Below are 20,624 nucleotides of genomic sequence, written 5' to 3'. Positions count from 1 at the left end.
AATCTCCAATTGTCTGTGAATTTCTTTATGATTTTTTAAATACGTTATACAATGAGGACAGTTTTAAAATGCGAATGTAATGTAAGTCTGAGACGTCGCAGAAAAACTATATACCTGTACAAATAGGAGGTTTTTAGTGATCATTACCCACATCACTTCATGGTACATTGTGATCGGCTGCTGAGATTTGGGAATCGGCGTTTGACTGACAAACAGTGCGGCGTTTACACAAGTAGTCCAATTCTGATCTTTATTACAGTAAATTATATTTTAACCAACCACATCAGATCTTTTTAATCTAAGATCTGTTTCAGAGCAAAAATATCATTTGGTTGCCTGTGTAAACGCAGCCTAGAGTTGGGGAGCAGGGTAGCTTTCAGATGTGGGGCGGTGAGAGAGTGCACAGATGATCGATATACATGCAGACAAAATACATGTCTCTCTGCCCTAACAATGGGAGTGGTTGTCAAAATGGCAATGTGGGCGGTCTGGCTCCCGCCTATACTTTCTTTGGATTGGTGGATAGATCTCACTATTGTAATCTAGTTTTGTATATTCATTGACGGTTGTTGAAGTCAACCGCCGGAATTCAATGGAGATGCTATGCTACTAGCCTCAATACATGAATATGCATAGCCATCTCGAGACAACTCCGATATAGTGTTTTTTTTTGTCAAAGTTGGCGGGGTGTAACGTGTCCAACTTATATAACACTAGTTACAACTTAAGCGTTATGAAACGTATATTTGATCAAATAAAACTCACATAGCAAATAAGCCATACATTTTGTGTTTACCAAATTCGACACCCATTTACTGCCATACAGAAACTTGCTTGGAGGGCAAACACCGAGAAAAAACACCTGCTCTAGGGGGACCGATTTTCCGCAGAGTTGGACCTCTCTCTTGTTCTCTGGAGAGTGAGACCTGTTCGAACTATTTAATGGGCGCGCCATGCTCTGCTCCGATCCTAGCAACATTCTAACTAATCATGGAACGGGATTGGACGGCGAGGACCCGGGAAAAACTTGTTCAGTGGATTTTATAGATGTTCTTGACAGATTCGGTGGATGCCATGCGTTTTAAACCATGGCATTACAAATGCTTTGGCCGTGGATATGTTTTCTATCACACTTTCCAGTAGTTGCATGTTTTGATGTACACGTTTCGGATACTCTACAGCCTGGAGTAGTGCTCGGAAATGTATCTATTGGACGGGGTTGGATCTATCAAATAGACAGGACTTTAACTCCTAAATACGCGAGACACATTTTCAATATCGAGAGACAACACGGAATTGTATATTTCTCAGGAAAAGTTAATTGTGCGCTGTTGAGGAAGAACCCTGCGCCGCTTTACATTCAGATCAAATCAAGTACCTCGGATAACTTTATTTTAATTCACTTCAATACTTTTGTGCACGGAGAGAATTGTTTCATTAAATATAGGAGAAAGGCAAACGAAGGTAAGCCCAAGATTTACATGAACATTCTCTCAACAGTAGAGACATATCCATGCGTCTCAAATAGGATTTTGCTTTTGAACATTTATGAATATTTACCACTTTTTACTCGAAAACCTCACTCTTACCTTTCGTTATGTAAGGGAGGAAAGGACTGGAAAGTAGTTTTTGATAACGAGAGTGTTTTGCCAAACTGTCTGCAACCCAATGAGCGAAACGAGTTGGATTTATTCTGCAGGGTGCAACATCTTTGGAATTACACCACTGTTCGTGTGAAACTGCGAATTTATTCTCTTCATAGTCATGCCATGTTTACAGACGGGGATTTGGGTAGACTGGGTTCATGGACCAAACGTAAAAAAAGAAATGTGAATACCGCTCCCCAGTTTCAACTGCCCAACTATCAGGTGTCTGTCCCGGAGAATGAACCGGCGGGAACTCGCGTAATTACGCTCAAAGCACTGGATACCGACCATGATGATGATGGTGAAGTAGAATATGATATTGAAGCTCTGTTCGATAGCAGATCCAATGATTATTTCAAAATCAATTTGCAGACCGGCAGCATTACAACGTTGCAGGCTTTGGACAGGGAGGTCAAGGACACACATATCTTCAAAGTTATTGCTACAGACAATGGCACCCCTAAGAGGTCGGCCACTGCTTACCTCACTGTCACTATAAGTGACACTAATGATCATGGGCCTGTGTTTGAGCAGACAGAGTACAGGGTCAGCATTAGGGAAAATGTGGAGATAGGTTTTGAAGTGTTGACTATAAGGGCCACAGATGGGGATGCCCCATCAAATGCCAACATGATCTATAAGATTGTGAATGAGGGGGCAGATAATGCTGGTTTTGAAATCGATCCTAGAAATGGACTAGTCAAGATTAGGGTTCGGCCTGACAGAGAAACCTTGACCCAGTATCAACTGATAGTGGAGGCTAATGATCAGGGTAAAGACCCAGGCCCCCGCAGTGCCACGGCTACAGTCTATATCTCTGTGGAGGATGAGAACGATAACTACCCCCAGTTCAGTGAGAATAGGTATGTAGTCCAGGTGCTTGAGAGCGTGGCAGTGAACACCAAAGTGGCCCAGGTGAAGGCCACAGATAAAGATGAGGGCAACAATGCAAAAGTCCACTACAGCATCATCAGTGGCAACGTGAAGGGCCAGTTCTACATCCATTCCCCTACAGGTGTCATTGACATAATCAACCCTCTAGATTATGAGATGATCAGGGAATATAATTTGAGAATAAAGGCACAGGATGGGGGAAGACCACCTCTGATTAATGGCACAGGGATAGTTGTAGTGCAAGTTGTGGATGTCAACGATAATGCCCCTATGTTTGTTAGCACACCCTTTCAAGCCACAGTATTGGAAAATGTGGCGGTTGGTTGTTCTGTGATCCATATTCAGGCTATTGATGCAGACTCCGGTGACAACTCTCATTTGCAGTACAGGTTAACAGCTATGGCTCCAGGCTTCCCCTTCACCATCAACAACAGCACAGGGTGGATTACTGTTAGTGTAGAACTGGACAGGGAGACCACCGACTTTTACACGTTTGGCGTTGAAGCAGTTGATCATGGGGTCCCTGTCATGTCTTCCTCGGCCAGCGTCAGTGTGACGGTGCTCGACGTGAACGACAACGTTCCCACTTTCACTCAGAGGTTGTATAGCCTGAAGATGAATGAGGATGCTTTGGTAGGTACGAGCGTGCTAGCACTCTCTGCCATAGATCGGGACGCCAACAGCGTGGTAACATACCAGATTTCCAGCGGCAACACGCGGAACAGGTTCGCCATCACCAGTCAGACTGCAGGGGCAGTCATCACCTTAGCTATGCCACTGGACTACAAACAGGAGCGCCAGTATGTCCTGACGGTGACCGCCTCGGATGGCACGCGTTACGACACAGCACAGGTCTTTATCAACGTCACTGATGCCAACACCCACCAGCCCGTGTTCCAAAGCGCCAACTACCAGGTGACGATCGGCGAGGACCGGCCTGTGGGCTCCACCGTGGTGGTGATCAGTGCCACGGATGAGGACACGGGGGAGAACGCACGCATCAGCTATGTTATGGAGGACAACGTGCCACAGTTCAAGATCAACCCTGACACAGGTGCCATAACCACACAGATAGAAATTGACTATGAGGATCAGGCCTCCTACACGCTAGCTGTCATTGCCCGCGACAATGGCATCCCCCAGAAATCTGACACCACATATGTGGAGATCATTGTTCTGGATGCTAATGATAATGCACCACAGTTCCTCAGAGACATATACCAGGGGACAGTGTTTGAGGATGCACCCGTGTATACCAGCATCCTCCAGATTTCTGCATCTGACAGGGACTCAGGGTCCAATGGGAGACTTAGTTACACTTTCCAGGGTGGGGATGATGGAGAGGGTGACTTCTTCATTGAGCCGTACTCTGGCATTATTAGAACAGCCAGGAAACTTGACAGGGAGAATGTGCCTGTGTACAATCTGAAGGCCTTTGCTGTGGATAAGGGGTTTCCACCGCTTAAGGCATCTATGGACGTCCAAGTGTCCGTCCTGGACATCAACGACAATGCTCCTGTGTTTGAAAAGGACGAACTGTACGTCTATGTGGTGGAGAACAGTCCTGTGGGTTCCATTGTAGCCCGCATCACTGCTACAGATCCTGACAAGGGAACCAATGCGCAAATCCTGTTCCAAATTGTGGAAGGAAACGTCCCAGAGGTCTTCCAACTAGATATCTTCAACGGGGATCTTATCGCTCTCACTGATTTAGACTACGAGTCCAAGATAGAGTACACTATCATTGTCCAGGCGACCTCTGCACCGTTAGTCAGCCGCGCCATTGTGCACATCTGCCTGCTGGACGTCAACGATAATGACCCTGTCCTACACGACTTTGAGATCATCTTTAACAACTACGTCACCAACAGGTCCAACAGTTTTCCGGCTGGGGTGATCGGGAAGGTTCCTGCCCAGGACCCGGATGTGTCAGATAACCTCCAGTACAATTTTGTGGAGGGCAACGAGCTGAGTCTACTAATCCTGAACAAGGACAATGGGGACATGAGGCTGAGCAGAGACCTGGACAACAACCGGCCCCTTGAGGCCACCATGAAGATATCAGTCACAGGTAATTAAACTGTTTTCATTTAAATGCAATAGCTCTCCATATGCATGGCAGATATTTTCTATTTTGTCTGCCCCTTCCACATCCTCTCTTCATTCTGCCATGTTGTTTAATTTTCTTGCTCTTGTCTTGCAATGTGACATCTACTAATTTTGCTATTTGTAAATCTGTTTTATCGCTGGTACTTGTCTACTTTGATAGGGAGTCTGTCGCAGGTCTACTATGGTAAGATTGGTTATTGTGCCTAAATCACCACATTACTCATTACAGGCTGGTTATCTGCTAAAAGTACAGGCAGGTTATCTGCTAAAATATCCAAGAAATGTTGTCCAATGGTATTGTTGCCATGACAACTACACAGTTTGTTCCCTTTGAGGTTCCTGAGGGGTTCTTTGTCTGGGGTTCTTTGTTCATGCTGTGAAATGCTACACTTTTACAGTGCACTACAGGCTACTAGTTGCAGTGAAAGTACGGTAAACAACAAGTTACTGAATTTTGTTTTTTGTGCCAACCGCCAGTGGAAGTGTTGCACCGGTTTAAGTGGTTGATGGTTATGTTGGATGCAGTCTATCACAGTGCCATCCATTTTGTTACCAAAGCCCCTTATAACACCCACCACTGCGACTTGTATGTTCTAGTCGGCTGGCCCTCGCTACATATTCGTCGCCAGACCCACTGGCTCCAGGTCATCTATAAGTCGATGCTAGGTAAAGCACCGCCTTATCTCAGCTCACTGGTCATAATAACAACACCCACCCATAGCACGCGCTCTTGCAGGTATATTTCACTGGCCATCCCCAAAGCCGCCTTTCCTTTCAGTTCTCTGCTGCCAATGACTGGAATGAATTGCAAAACTCGCTGAAGCTGGAGACTTATATTTCCCTCACTAACTTTAAACATCAGCTATCTGAGCAGCTAACCGATCGCTGCAGCTGTACATAGTCCATCTGTAAATAGCCCACCCAATCTACCTACCTCATCCCCATATTGTTTTTATTTACCTTTCTGCTCTTTTGCACACCAGTATTTCTACTTGCACTTCATCATCTGTTCATCTATCACTCCAGTATTAATTTGCTAAATTGTAACTACTTCGCTACTATGGCCTATTTATTGCCTTACCTCCTCACGCCATTTGCACACACTGTATATAGACTTTATTTTTTTTCTATTGTGTTATTGACTGTACTCTTCTTTATTCCATGTGTAACTCTGAATTGTTGTTTGTGTCACACTGCTTTGCTTTATCTTGGCCAGGTTGCAGTTGTAAATGAGAACTTGTTCTTAACCAGCCTACCTGGTTAAATAAAGGTGTTCTCAACCAGCCTACCTGGTTAAATAAAGGTGTTCTCAACCAGCCTACCTGGTTAAATAAAGGTGAAATAAAAATACAATAAAATGTTGTCAACGGTTGAGCACATTATCAGTTCTGCAATCTTTGCAAAGGGCATGTGATAATAAAGAGTTGGAATATTAACAGGTTACTGTGCATTTCACAGTAATTTAATGACAGTTAGTTGTCTGGAAGTTGCTGTGAATATTGTGTTCCCTAACTGGCAAATAGCTGTCAGTAAGTTATTGTAAAATTCTTAGTAACTCAATTGCTAGTAACTTACTTGGAACTAGTTTACTGTACTTTCCCTTAACTATACTGATAACAAGATAGCTTAATTAAGTATTATTTGTGGTGAGCACACTTGGGCCTCAACCTCTTGGTTGACAGCAAACTGACCTTCCTACCACACCATCAGGTCAGTGAGTGTGACAGAGACCAGCACCAGTAAGTTACTGTGAATTTTACAGTAACTACTTGCAGCAAGCTGACAGTAAGTTATTCAAAAATACTTCCTGGTGACCAACTGCAGTTAAGTTACTGGAAAAAACACAGTAACCTTTTAACAGTGCAGCTCTTGATTGTCACAAGCTCTTACAACGATGATAGAACTGGAAGTGGACAAATTATGTGCTCAACCTCCATCAACACAATGATAAAACCACTTAAAACCTCTCTGCCAGGGAAAATGCAGAGTGCCAAATTCAAATAAATTACTATAAAAATCAAACTTTCATTAAATCACACATGTAAGATAGCAAATTAAAGCTACACTTGTTGTGAATCCAGCCAACATGTCAGATTTCAAAAAGGCTTTTCGGCGAAAGCAAAAGATGCTATTATCTGAGGACAGCACCCCAGTAAACAAAGAGAGAGAAGCATATTTCAACCCTGCAGGTGCGACACAAAACACAGAAATAAAAATATAATTCATGCCTTACCTTTGACGAGCTTATTTTGTTGGCACTCCAATATGTCTCATAAACATCACAAATGGTCCTTTTGTTCGATTAATTCCGTCCGTATATATCCAAAATGTCCATTTATTTGGTGCGTTTGATCCAGAAAAACACCGATTTCAACTTGCGCAGCGTGACTACAAAATATCTCAAAAGTTACCTATAAACTTTGCCAAAACATTTCAAACTTCTTTTGTAATAGAACTTTAGGTATTTTTTTACGTAAATAATTGATAAAATTGAAGACGGGATGATCTATGTTCAATACAGGAGGAAAACAAACTGTAGCTAGCTTTCTGGTCAGGCGCCTCTATCTAACAGTACACTACAAGGTACCCTCGTTCAAGATGGCCGTACTTCAACCAATTTCTAAAGACTGTTGACATCCAGTGGAAGTGGTAGGAACTGCAAGAAGGTCCCTTAGAAATCTGGATTCCCAATGAAAATCTATTGAAAAGAGAGTGACCTCAAAAACAAATTCTGAATGGTTTGTCCTCGGGTTTCGCCTGCTAAAGAAGTTCTGTTATACTCACAGACATGATTCAAACAGTTTTAGAAACTTCAGTGTTTTCTATCCAAATCTACTAATAATATGCATATCTTATTTCTGGGGATGAGTAGCAGGCAGTTGAATTTGGGCATGCATTTCATCCGGACGTGAAAATACTGCCGCCTGTCACCAAGAAGTTAAACTAGTACAACACTACCACTAACGGTTGGCAAAAATACAAAATGTTTTACCATGCTCCTAAATGTGCCAAGGAGCCCCCGCCAGCACATTGCACTCACCTACATTTAAAAGTGCATGAATGATTGTACCTTATAGTGAATATAATGGCTAGACATTTTACATTATTCTAGATTTTGCACACATGTACCCCTAAAGTTTCCGACCAGAACCATGGGAGTACCTAACAGTGTGTTCCATAAGCAAATCTGAAGTATCCTTTAAGTATAACGGTTGAACCTGTCCTTGTTTCTACCTGGAATCAGAGGTTTCTTCATGAGAGGGTTCTAAATGGAACTCTAAAGGGTCCCCCTACAGGGATAAATAAAAGGGTTCTACACGACATCCACAAGGATTCCCCCATAGGGACAAATGTCTATTAGTTTTAATATTCTAACAATCTCTGTCATACCCATGAACCAGGTGGTGTAGCAGGAAAGTCAGGTCGCTGGTAACCGAGAGGTTGTGAGTTCAAATCCCAAGTGAAGTTAACTCCCAAGTAATCATAATACAGCAGCATGCTGTTCCTTACAGCAATAATACCTTAATCCAGCTCTAAAAATATCAAATCAAATGTATTTATATAGCCCTTCTTACATCAGCTGATATCTCAAAGTGCTGTACAGAAACCCAGCCTAAAACCCCAAACAGCAAGCAATGCAGGTGTAGAAGCACGGTGGCTAGGAAAAACTCCTTCGAAAGGACAAAACCTAGAGAGGGACCGGGGTGGCCAGTCCACTTTTGGCTGTGCCGGGTGGAGATTATAACAGAACATGGCCAAGATGTTCATAAATGACCAGCATGGTCAAATAATAATAATCACTGTAGTTGTCGAGGGTGCAACAAGTCAGCACCTCAGGAGTAAATGTCAGTTGGCTTTTCATAGCCAATCATTGAGAGTATCTCTACCGCTCCTGCTGTCTCTAGACAGTTGAAAACAGCAGGTCTGGGATAGGTAGCACGTCCGGTGAACAGGTTCCATAGCCACATGCAGAACAGTTGGAAAAAGAAAATACAGTAACTTTTGTGTATTTGTGTTCACTGCAATAAGTACCCGGGAAAGGTTTTTACAGTGTAATGAAGAACCCTCTGGTTCTATCAGTGTAATGGAGAATCATACACATTTTTATATTATGGGTTATTCTAATATAAAAAGGTTCTCCACAGTCTAAAAAAGTGTTCCCCTACAGCATTTTCCCAACTCCAGTCCTCGAGTACCCCCAACAGCAAACATTTTTGTTGTAGTCCCTGACAAACTCACCTGATTCAACTCATTGAGGACTTGATTATTAGTTGACATGTTGAATCAGGTGTGCTTGTCCAGGGCTTCAACAAAAATGTACTGTTGGGGGTACTCGAGGACTGGAGTTGGGAAACACTACCTACCCTTCAGGGGAAAAAATGAAGAACCCTTTTTTGAGAGTGTATGGCCTGACTTGACGTATTCAACATCAGTGATCAGTGCTTTGCTTGTAGCAGAAATAACGACAGCATTGCATGAAGTTGTCAAAATTATAGAGTGTCTGGGTATCCCTTTGCAAGACCATCCTCAGGCAATGTGCTCTTTAACCTAATGTTATTTGTAATCATGTGACAGTAGTTACTATGTTATTGTCTGTGCGTCTCCCAGAGAAAGGGTTTTCTTGAAGTAGTTCACAGTAGTTTCCATGAACCATTTGGTAATCTATACTCAAATTCAGCAACTTGTTTATTGTTATTCCTGAGAGTCACATGCTATTTATTACCCAAGCTTGTTGTATTGGTACAAGAAGAACTAAGGAGGGACTTTTTCAAAGTTGATGCACTTGTCACCACATTTCTGTTGAGACAAGCAGACTTTAAAGTCAAACCATTTCATGATAAGACACATTCAAACCAGCATCACAAGTAATAGAAATGCAGAGAAAATATTTGAACTCATTTCAGCTAACCAGACGTTCATTTGAGGCCTACATTGCAAGCATACTCCCGACACAAGCTTTGCCCCAAGCTCTGGCTTACATATTCATTATAAAACAATGATTGATTAGGCCTATGTGTCAGGAAGAAATTCCTCGTAACTTATGATTCCTAGTGCGTCTCATACGCACGCCGGTCTAAGATCAGAGCATGCTGCAACTAGCCCACTCTTGGGTTAATTTGAGTGTCTGGGCAGAGTATCAGTATATGTCTTCATTTTTTTCCCCCTCAGAAACATACAAAAATATAATCACCATCTTTCTTTTCGAGATCTGTGTCTCCATTAGTACGAGTCTTGCTACTACTAGGTACAAACCAACACTGCTACTACTAGATACAAACCAACACTGCTACTACTAGATACAAACCAACACTACTACTACTAGATACAAACCAACACTGCTACTACTAGATACAAACCAACACTGCTACTACTAGTACAAACCAACACTACTACTACTAGATACAAACCAACACTGCTACTACTAGATACAAACCAACACTGCTACTACTAGATACAAACCAACACTGCTACTACTAGGTACAAACCAACACTGCTACTACTAGATACAAACCAACACTGCTACTACTAGATACAAACCAACACTGCTACTACTAGATACAAACCAACACTGCTACTACTAGATACAAACCAACATTGCTACTACTAGATACAAACCAACATTGCTACTACTAGATACAAACCAACACTGCTACTACTAGATACAAACCAACACTGCTACTACTAGTACAAACCAACACTGTTACTACTAGATACAAACCAACACTGCTACTACTTGATACAAACTAACATGTCTTTCAATTGTTTGCTCATGTACTCCATTCTGTTCAAACAATTCTATGCAGAGTTATCTTGAATCTCTGGGCATTGCTTCTCTACCCTTGAGATTTGAATTAGCGTCCATGCCTAGCCCAGAATATTGGCAGGTCACCGTTATCTTTGCCTCGATCCTGGCTAGTCTCTCAGTCCCTGCCCCTGAAAAATACCCCCACACTATGATGCTGCCACCGACATGCTTCACAGTAGGGATGGTGCCAGGTTTCCTCCAGACGTGACTCTTGGCATTCAGGCAAAAGAGTTGAATCTTGGTTCCATCACACCAGAGAATCTTGTTTCTCATGTTCTGAGAGTCTTTAGGTGCTTTTTGGCAAACTCCAAGCGGGCTGTCAGGTGCCTTTTACTGAGGAGTGACTTCCGTCTCGCAACTCTACCATAAAGGCCTGATTGGTGGAGTGCTCCAGAGATGGTTATCCTTCTGGAAGGTTTTCCCATCTCTACAAAGGAACTCTAGAGCTCCGTCAGATTGACCATCGGGTTCTTGATCACCTCCCTGACCAAGGCCCTTCTCTCCCGATTGCTCAGTTTGGCTGGGCTGCCAGTTCTAGAAAGAGTCTTGGTGGCTCCAAACTTCTTCCATTTAAGAATGATGGAGGCCACTGTGTACTTGGTACCCTTCTCCAGATGTGTGCCTCGACACAATTCTGTCTCGGCGCTCTACGGAAAATTCCATTCGAACTCATGACTTAGTTTTCACTCTGACATACACTGTCAACTGTGGGAGCTTATGTAGACAGGTGTGTGCCTTTCCAAATCATGTCCAATCAATTTAATTTGAATTGAATTTACCACAGGTGGACTCCAATCAAGTTGTAGAAACATCTCAAGGATGATCAATGGAAACAGGATGCACCTGACCTCAATTTAATTTAGAGTCTCATAGCAACGGGTCCGATTTTTTTTAATGCATTTGCAAAAATGTCTAAAACGCCGTTTTCACATTGTCATTATGGGGTATTGTGTGTAGTTTGCTAAGGATCATTTTTAAAAAAAAATCAATTTTAGAATAAGTCTGTAACGTAACAAAATGTGGAAAAAGTCAAGGGGTCTGAATACTTTCCAAATGCACTATATATACAGTGGGGCAAAAAAGTATTTAGTCAGCCACCAATTGTGCAAGTTCTCCCACTTAAAAATATGAGAGTGGCCTGTAATTTTCATCATAGGTACACTTCAACTATGAAAGACAAAATGAGAAAAAAAATCCAGAAAATCACATTGTATGATTTTTTATAAATTTATTTGCAAATTATGGTGGAAAATAAGTATTTGGTCAATAACAAAAGTTTATCTCAATACTTTGTTATATACCCTTTGTTGGCAATGACAGAGGTCAAACGTCAGGTCGTAGAGTCTGCGCTCACTGGACCTCTATCAGACCCAGTTCCCCCTTTCTAATTCAATTTGGGTAAATTACCAACAGCATGTTCTGCTGCATATGACATGTCCTAATGCAAACCAATGGCCTTCAGTTCTTACAGTGGGTTTGACAACGTTGAGGCTTATAGGGAACCAGGCAAATACATTTTCCAGAGTTTGTCACGCAAACCCCATGTTCACTTTGAAAGAAATGTAGCTTTTTCCTGATCATGTTTTGTCTTGTGATTTGTTTTGGGAAAGGGAGTGTTGAGATTGTAGCATCTTCGGTGAGGGAAACATCAAGGGTTCTTGCAGTGCCTCAGAGTACTCATTAAAAAACGTGTTGTTCATTCTTTGCACTTTTGGTTGAATTGTGCTTATCTTGCTGTGGAGTTTAATATTGGGTCGTTCCATATGAAACTCAAACACCTGATTTTATTCATGTCACCTCAGGGGAAAGTTTGGGAGGACAGCGTTCGGCAGCACATTTCTCCTCAGTGACTTCACAGTGAGTGGCAAATGAAATGTAGTATGTACCATAGCGAATTATCAATGATGAATGTGTTCCTGTTGAAACATTTGTTCACAGTGGAGATTTATGATTTCCTTAATCTCCATTGACAATCCCTTCAGGCGATCCAATGACGAAAAGCAGGTAATGACATATCCGCGTAATTTGTCATGCTCTCCCTGTGATGTGAACAATGGTTACATGTACTGGTCAACAAAAGCATGTCTGTTTGGAATGTACAGATGTCACCACTTAAAGGTACAACTTCATGAAAGGGAATTTTGTGGGTGTCATATTGAACATCTTTATGTTGGAATGTACAGATGTCACCACTTAAAGGTACAACTTCATGAAAGGTAATTTTGTGGGTGTCATATTGTACATCTTTATGTTGGAATGTACAGATGTCACCACTTAAAGGTACAACTTCATGAAAGGTAATTTTGTGGGTGTCATATTGTACATCTTTATGTTGGAATGTACTTCAGTTGATGTCAACTGCCCAGTGATTGAGTTATTGTAACGTCGGGTGAGTGAGGAGTCAAATGCAGAGAGCGAAGTGAACGGGAAAAACGCTTTAATGTCCTTCAAAATGTAACAGGTCCAAAACATGGGTGAATGCTCTAAAACACTGGCGCTAAACAAACCCAAAACCTAGTTACAAACATTGGACAGCGAAAACCCAAAACAAACACGATACATCACCAAACGTAACAAACCAACAAGCCCGCACAAACACCAGCGGGCAAAACAAACGTAAATAACACCCATCCCAAAACCCCAACAAGGAATAGGTGCAAAACAATTAGACAAAAACAAGGGAAAAGGAAAATGGGATCGGTGGCAGCTAATAGACCGGCGACGCCGCCCGAGCAGGAAGGGGAGCCCCCTTCGGTGGTATTTGTGAAAATTATATTTTATGCTCCTCAAGAACAATGTCTCCATGTACTGTATTCTCATCCTGCATGCAATCTAAGGATGGGGGAGGGATCGATACAATAGAGTATTCCGATCTTAATCTTTACTATATTATATTGATTCTATGACTCGAAGAATCGATCCTCAAAAAAAGAAAGTATATTTTTGCTAATTAGTTACCATTAGCTAGCACTAGTTTGCTGTAACAGTGCCAAAACTCCGATATTTCTCCTTCTACAGCTTTGCCTCAATCTTTTTAAATGGAGAGCCAAAATGTTTTAAGTCATTTTATTTCAATGACTGATCAAAACTCTTCATTATGGCTCTCTCTTGTCCCTTTGCAGCAGACATGGTGAGCAATATTTTTGGAACATCGGGCAATTCAGGCGGATGTTAGAGGGACTTTTTTTTTTTACTGAAGGATGTATTTGTTTCATATAATTGTGTTTTGATTTTTGTGTTTTGTGTTTGCTTTTCATGTATTGTGTAATTGATGTATATATACTGTATCTATATGTGTAGTGTTATTGTTGTTCATGCAGGTCTAAACTGTGAAAGAGACCATTGTCTCAGCATGACTACCTGCTTAAATAAAGGTACAAAATAATAATAACTTGAATCTCAACAAAATCGCAGTATCAAATTGCAATACAGAATCGTGATACATTTCTTATTGGCACCTAAGTATGATGATAATACCGTATCATGAGGTCGCTGGCAATTCTCAGCCCTAATGCAAACCACACTTTCTGATAAGACAATAAAGAGAAATGGTTTACATTGACGTTAGGCCTATATCATAAAGCATAGGCTATATTACACATACATATACTGTGTATACAGTGCCTTTCGGAATGTATTCAGACCCCTTGACTTTTTCCATATTTTGTTAGGTTTCAGCCTTATTCTAAAATATATTTAATTGTTTTTTCCCCTCATCAACCTACACACATAACCCATTATGAAAAAGCAAAAACAAGTTTTTAGAATTTTATGCTAGTTTATAAAAAATATAAAACAGAAATATAGCACATTTACATAAGTATTCAGACCCTTTAACCAGTACTTTGTTGAAGCCCCTTGGGCAGCAATTACAGCCTTGAGTCTTTTGGGGTATGACTACAAGTTTGGCACACCTGTATTCGGGGAGTTTCTCTCATTCTTCTCTGCAGATCCTATTAAGCAATGTCAGGTTGGATGGGGAGCATCGCTGCACAGCTATTTCCAGATCTCCAGAGATGTTCGATTGGGTCAAGTCCGGTCTCTGACTGGCCCACTCAAGGACATTCAGAGACTTGTCCCAAAGCCACTTGTGCGTTTCTCTTGGATGTGTGCTTAGGGTCATTGTCTTGTTGGAAGGTGAACCTTCACCCCAGTCAGAGATCCTGAGCATTCTGGAGCTGGTTTTCATCAAGGATCTCTCTGTACTTTGCTCCGTTATCTTTGCCTCGATCCTGACTAGTCTCTCAGTCCCTGCCGCTGAAAAATACCCCCACACTATGATGCTACCACCGACATGCTTCACAGTAGGGATGGTGCCAGGTTTCCTCCAGACGTGACTCTTGGCATTCAGGCAAAAGAGTTGAATCTTGGTTCCATCACACCAGAGAATCTTGTTTCTCATGTTCTGAGAGTCTTTAGGTGCCTTTTGGCAAACTCCAAGCGGGCTGTCTGGTGCCTTTTACTGAGGAGTGACTTCCGTCTCGCAACTCTACCATAAAGGCCTGATTGGTGGAGTGCTCCAGAGATGGTTATCCTTCTGGAAGGTTTTCCCATCTCTACAAAGGAACTCTAGAGCTCCGTCAGAGTGACCATCGGGTTCTTGATCACTTCCCTGACCAAGGCCCTTCTCTCCCGATTGCTCAGTTTGGCTGGGCTGCCAGTTCTAGAAAGAGTCTTGGTGGCTCCAAACTTCTTCCATTTAAGAATGATGGAGGCCACTGTGTTCTTGGTACCCTTCTCCAGATCTGTGCCTCGACACAATTCTGTCTCGGCGCTCTACGGAAAATACCATTCAAACTCATGACTTAGTTTTCACTCTGACATACAGTGCCTTGCGAAAGTATTCGGCCCCCTTGAACTTTGCAACCTTTTGCCACATTTCAGGCTTCAAACATAAAGATATAAAACTGTATTTTTTTGTGAAGAATCAACAACAAGTGGGACACAATCATGAAGTGGAACGACATTTATTGGATATTTCAAACTTTTTTAACAAATCAAAAACTGAAAAATTGGGCGTGCAAAATTATTCAGCCCCCTTAAGTTAATACTTTGTAGCGCCACCTTTTGCTGCGATTACAGCTGTAAGCCGCTTGGGGTATGTCTCTATCAGTTTTGCACATCGAGAGACTGACATTTTTTCCCATTCCTCCTTGCAAAACAGCTCGAGCTCAGTGAGGTTGGATGGAGAGCATTTGTGAACAGCAGTTTTCAGTTCTTTCCACAGATTCTCGATTGGATTCAGGTCTGGACTTTGACTTGGCCATTCTAACACCTGGATATGTTTATTTTTGAACCATTCCATTGTAGATTTTGCTTTATGTTTTGGATCATTGTCTTGTTGGAAGACAAATCTCCGTCCCAGTCTCAGGTCTTTTGCAGACTCCATCAGGTTTTCTTCCAGAATGGTCCTGTATTTGGCTCCATCCATCTTCCCATCAATTTTAACCATCTTCCCTGTCCCTGCTGAAGAAAAGCAGGCCCAAACCATGATGCTGCCACCACCATGTTTGACAGTGGGGATGGTGTGTTCAGCTGTGTTGCTTTTACGCCAAACATAAAGTTTTGCATTGTTGCCAAAAAGTTCAATTTTGGTTTCATCTGACCAGAGCACCTTCTTCCACATGTTTGGTGTGTCTCCCAGGTGGCTTGTGGCAAACTTTAAACAACACTTTTTATGGATATCTTTAAGAAATGTCTTTCTTCTTGCCACTCTTCCATAAAGGCCAGATTTGTGCAATATACAACTGATTGTTGTCCTATGGACAGAGTCTCCCACCTCAGCTGTAGATCTCTGCAGTTCATCCAGAGTGATCATGGGCCTCTTGGCTGCATCTCTGATCAGTCTTCTCCTTGTATGAGCTGAAAGTTTAGAGGGACGGCCAGGTCTTGGTAGATTTGCAGTGGTCTGATACTCCTTCCATTTCAATATTATCGCTTGCACAGTGCTCCTTGGGATGTTTAAAGCTTGGGAAATCTTTTTGTATCCAAATCCGGCTTTAAACTTCTTCACAACAGTATCTCGGACCTGCCTGGTGTGTTCCTTGTTCTTCATGATGCTCTCTGCGTTTTGACGGACCTCTGAGACTATCACAGTGCAGGTGCATTTATACGGAGACTTGATTACACACAGGTGGATTGTATTTATCATCATTAGTCATTTAGGTCAACATTGGATCATTCAGAGATCCTCACTGAACTTCTGGAGAGAGTTTGCTGCACTGAAAGTAAAAGGGGCTGAATAATTTTGCACGCCCAATTTTTCAGTTTTTGATTTGTTAAATTTGTTAAAAAAGTTTGAAATATCCAATAAATGTCGTTCCACTTCATGATTGTGTCCCACTTGTTGTTGATTCTTCACAAAAAAATACAGTTTTATATCTTTATGTTTGAAGCCTGAAATGTGGCAAAAGGTCGCAAAGTTCAAGGGGGCCGAATACTTTCGCAAGGCACTGTACACTGTCAACTGTGGGAGCTTATGTAGACAGGTGTGTGCCTTTCCAAATCATGTCCAATCAATTGCATTTACCACAGGTGGACTCCAATCAAGTTGTAGAAACATCTCAAGGATGATCAATGGAAACAGGATGCACCTGACCTCAATTTAATTTAGAGTCTCATAGCAACGGGTCCGATTTTTTTTAATGCATTTGCAAAAATGTCTAAAACTCTGTTTTCACATTGTCATTATGGGGTATTGTGTGTAGTTTGCCAAGGATTTTTTTGTTTTTTAATCCATTTTAGAATAAGTCTGTAACGTAACAAAATGTGGAAAAAGTCAAGGGGTCTGAATACTTTCCAAATGCACTATATATACAGTGGGGCAAAAAAGTATTTAGTCAGCCACCAATTGTGCAAGTTCTCCCACTTAAAAATATGAGAGAGGCCTGTAATTTTCATCATAGGTACACTTCAACCATTACAGACAAAATTATAAAAAAAATCCAGAAAATCTTAATCTTAAAATCTTAATAAATGTATTTTCAAATTATGGTGGAGAATAAGTATTTGGTCAATAACAAAAGTTTATCTCAATACTTTGTTATATACCCTTTGTTGGCAATGACAGAGGTCAAATGTTTTCTGTAAGTCTTCACAAGGTTTTCACACACTGTCGCTGGTATTTTGGCCCATTCCTCCATGCAGATCTCCTCTAGAGCAGTGAGCAACAGCCCAAAGATTTTCTATGGGGTTGAGATCTGGAGACTGGCTAGGCCACTCCAGGACCTTGAAAAGCTTCTTACGAAGCCACTCCTTCGTTGCCCGGGCGGTGTGTTTGGGATCATTGTCATGCTGAAAGACCCAGCCACGTTTCATTTTCAATGCCTTTGCTGATGGAAGGAGGTTTTCACTCAACATTTCACGATACATCGATACATGGCCCCATTCATTCTTTCCTTTACACGGATTAGTCGTCCTGGTCCCTTTGCAGAAAAACAGCCCCAAAGCATGATATTTCCACCCCCATGCTTCACAGTAGTTATGGTGTTCTTTGGATGCAACTCAGCATTCTTTGTCCTCCAAACACGATGAGTTGAGTTTTTACCAAAAAGTTCTATTTTGGTTTCACGTGACCATATGACATTCTCCCAATCTTCTTCTGGATCATCCAAATGCTCTCTAGCAAACTTCAGATGGGCCTGGACATGTACTGGCTTAAGCAGGGGGACACGTCTGGCACTGCAGGATTTGAGTCCCTGGCGGCGTAGTGTGTTACTGATGGTAGGCTTTGTTACTTTGGTCCTAGCTCTCTGCAGGTCATTCACTAGGTCCCCCCGTGTGGTTCTGGGATTTTTGCTCACCGTTCTTGTGATCATTTTGACCCCACGGGGTGAGATCTTGCGTGGAGCCCCAGATCGAGGGAGATTATGAGTGGTCTTGTATATCTTCCATTTCCTAATAATTGCTCCCACAGTTGATTTATTCAAACCAAGCTGCTTCCTATTGCAGATTCAGTCTTCCCAGCCTGGTGCAGGTCTACAATTTTGTTTCTGGTGTCCTTTGACAGCTCTTTGGTCTTGGCCATAGTTGATTTTGGAGTGTGACTGTTTGAGGTTGTGGACAGGTGTCTTTTATACTGATAACAAGTTCAAACAGGTGTCATTAATACAGGTAACGAGTGGAGGACAGAGGAGCCTCTTAAAGAAGAAGTTACAGGTCTGTGAGAGCCAGAAATCTTGCTTGTTTGTAGGTGACCAAATACTTATTTCCCACCATAATTTGCAAATAAATTCATTAAAAATCCTACAATGTGATTTTCTGGATTTTTTTCTCTCATTTTGTCTGTCTAGTTGAAGTTTACCTATGATTACAGGCCTCTCTCATCTTTTTAAGTGGGAGAACTTGCACAATTGGTGGTTGACTAAATACTTTTTTTTCCCCACTGTATATGGGTATGTGTATTGGCATTGTTTAATACTTGTTGAATACCAGTAATACAGTGTAGACAGTTTTCATGGAACTTTCCAAATGCCCATTATCAGTAACCATCACTCCTGTGTTCCAATGGCACGTTGTTTTAGCTAATCCAAATGTATCATTTTAAAAGGTTAATTGATCATTAGAAAACCCTTTTGCAATTATGTTAGCACAGCTGAAAACTGTTGTCCTGATTAAAGAAGCAATAAAACTGGCCTTCTTTGGACTTGTTGAGTATCTGGAGCATCAGCATTTGTGGGTTCGATTACAGGCTCAAAATGGCCAGAAACAAGGAACTTTCTTTTGAAACTTGTCAGTATATTCCTGTTCTGAGAAATGAAGGCTATTCCATGCGAGAAATTGCCAAGAAACTGAAGATCTGGTACAACGCTGTGTACTACTCCCTTCACAGAACAGCGCAAACTGGCCCTAACCAGAATAGAAATAGGAGTGGGAGGCCCCGGTGCACAACTGAGCAAGAATACCAGTACATTAGAGTGCCTGCTTTGAGAAACAGATGCCTCACTAGTCCTCAACTGGCAGCTTCATTAAATAGTACCCCCAAAACACCAGTCTCAACATCAACAGTGAAGAGGTGGCTCTGGGATGTTGGCCTTCTAGACAGAGATGCAAAGAAAAAGCCAAATCTCAGACTGGCCAATACAAATAAAAGATTAAGATGGACAAAAGAACACAGACACTGAAGAGAGGAACTTTGCCTAGAATGCCAGCATCCCGGAGTCGCCTCTTCACGATTGACGTTGAGACTGGTGTTTTTTTTCGGGTACTATTTAATGAATCTGCCAGTTGAGGACTTCAAATACAGATTCAACCACAAAGACCAGTGAGGTTTTCCAGTGTCTTGCAAAGAAGGCAACCTATTGGTATATGGGTCAAAATGAAAAAGCAGACATTGAATATCCCTTTGAGTATGGTGAAGATATTAATTACACTTTGGAAGGTGTATCAGTACACCCAGTCACAACTCAGTTGCTGGAGAGGAAGGAAACCGCTCAGGGATTTCACCATGAAGTCAATGGCGACTTTAAAACAGTTGCAGAGTTGAGTGGCTGTGATAAGAGAAAAATGAGAATGGATCAACAACATTTTATTTACTCCACAATACTCACCTAAATGACAGAGTGAAAAGAAGGAAGCATGTACAGAATAAAACTATTCAAAACATGCATCCTGTTTGCAACAAGGCACTGAAGTAATACTGCAAAAATTGTGGCAAAGCAATTCACTTTTTGTCCTGAATACACAGTGTTATGTTTGGGGCAAATCCAATACAACACTTTACTGAGTTCCACTCTCTAAATTTTCAAACATAGTTGTGGCTGCTTCATGTCATGGGTATGCTTGTAATCATTAAGGACTAGTGAGTTTTTCATGATAAAAAATAAACAGAATGGAGCTAAACACAGGCAAAATCCTAGAGGAAAACCTGGTTCAGGTTACTTGAACATCTATGGCAAGACATGAAAATGGTTGTCAGGCAATGATCAGCAACCATTTTGATAGAGCTTGAATCATTTCTGAAAGTAAAAATAGGCAGATGTTGTGAAATCCAGATGTGGAAAGCTCTTAGAGACTTACCCAGAGACGCTCACAGCTGTAATCACTGCTAAAAGTGCTTCCAAAAATAATTTACTTAAGTAGTTTTAGTTTAGTTTAGTTAATTTTTGTATTTTTACAGGGACAGTGCACATTAATCAACGATTCAGTAAAAGTGCCGGTTTTAGCCAGCC

At 41.6% G+C, this 20,624-nt stretch overlaps 1 protein-coding gene across 1 annotated transcript in view; it reads left to right on the top strand.

Moving 5' to 3' along the window:
• Positions 1 to 570: 570 nt before the first annotated feature.
• LOC110522734 (cadherin EGF LAG seven-pass G-type receptor 1) overlaps positions 571 to 20,624 on the top strand; it is a 90,072-nt gene continuing 70,018 nt past the window's right edge. The window contains exon 1 of the mRNA XM_036968797.2: positions 571 to 4,611. Coding sequence (XP_036824692.2) covers positions 1,089 to 4,611 — 3,523 coding nt within the window. The 5' untranslated portion in view covers positions 571 to 1,088. The remainder of the gene's footprint in view (positions 4,612 to 20,624) is intronic.

This window comes from Oncorhynchus mykiss, chromosome 4 (assembly GCF_057628025.1).
Source record: "Oncorhynchus mykiss isolate SJ-2025 chromosome 4, ASM5762802v1, whole genome shotgun sequence".
Taxonomy (NCBI): Eukaryota; Metazoa; Chordata; class Actinopteri; order Salmoniformes; family Salmonidae; genus Oncorhynchus; species Oncorhynchus mykiss.
The sequence above is the reverse complement of the archived record's forward strand: the minus strand, read 5'-3'. Positions and strand labels throughout refer to the sequence as shown.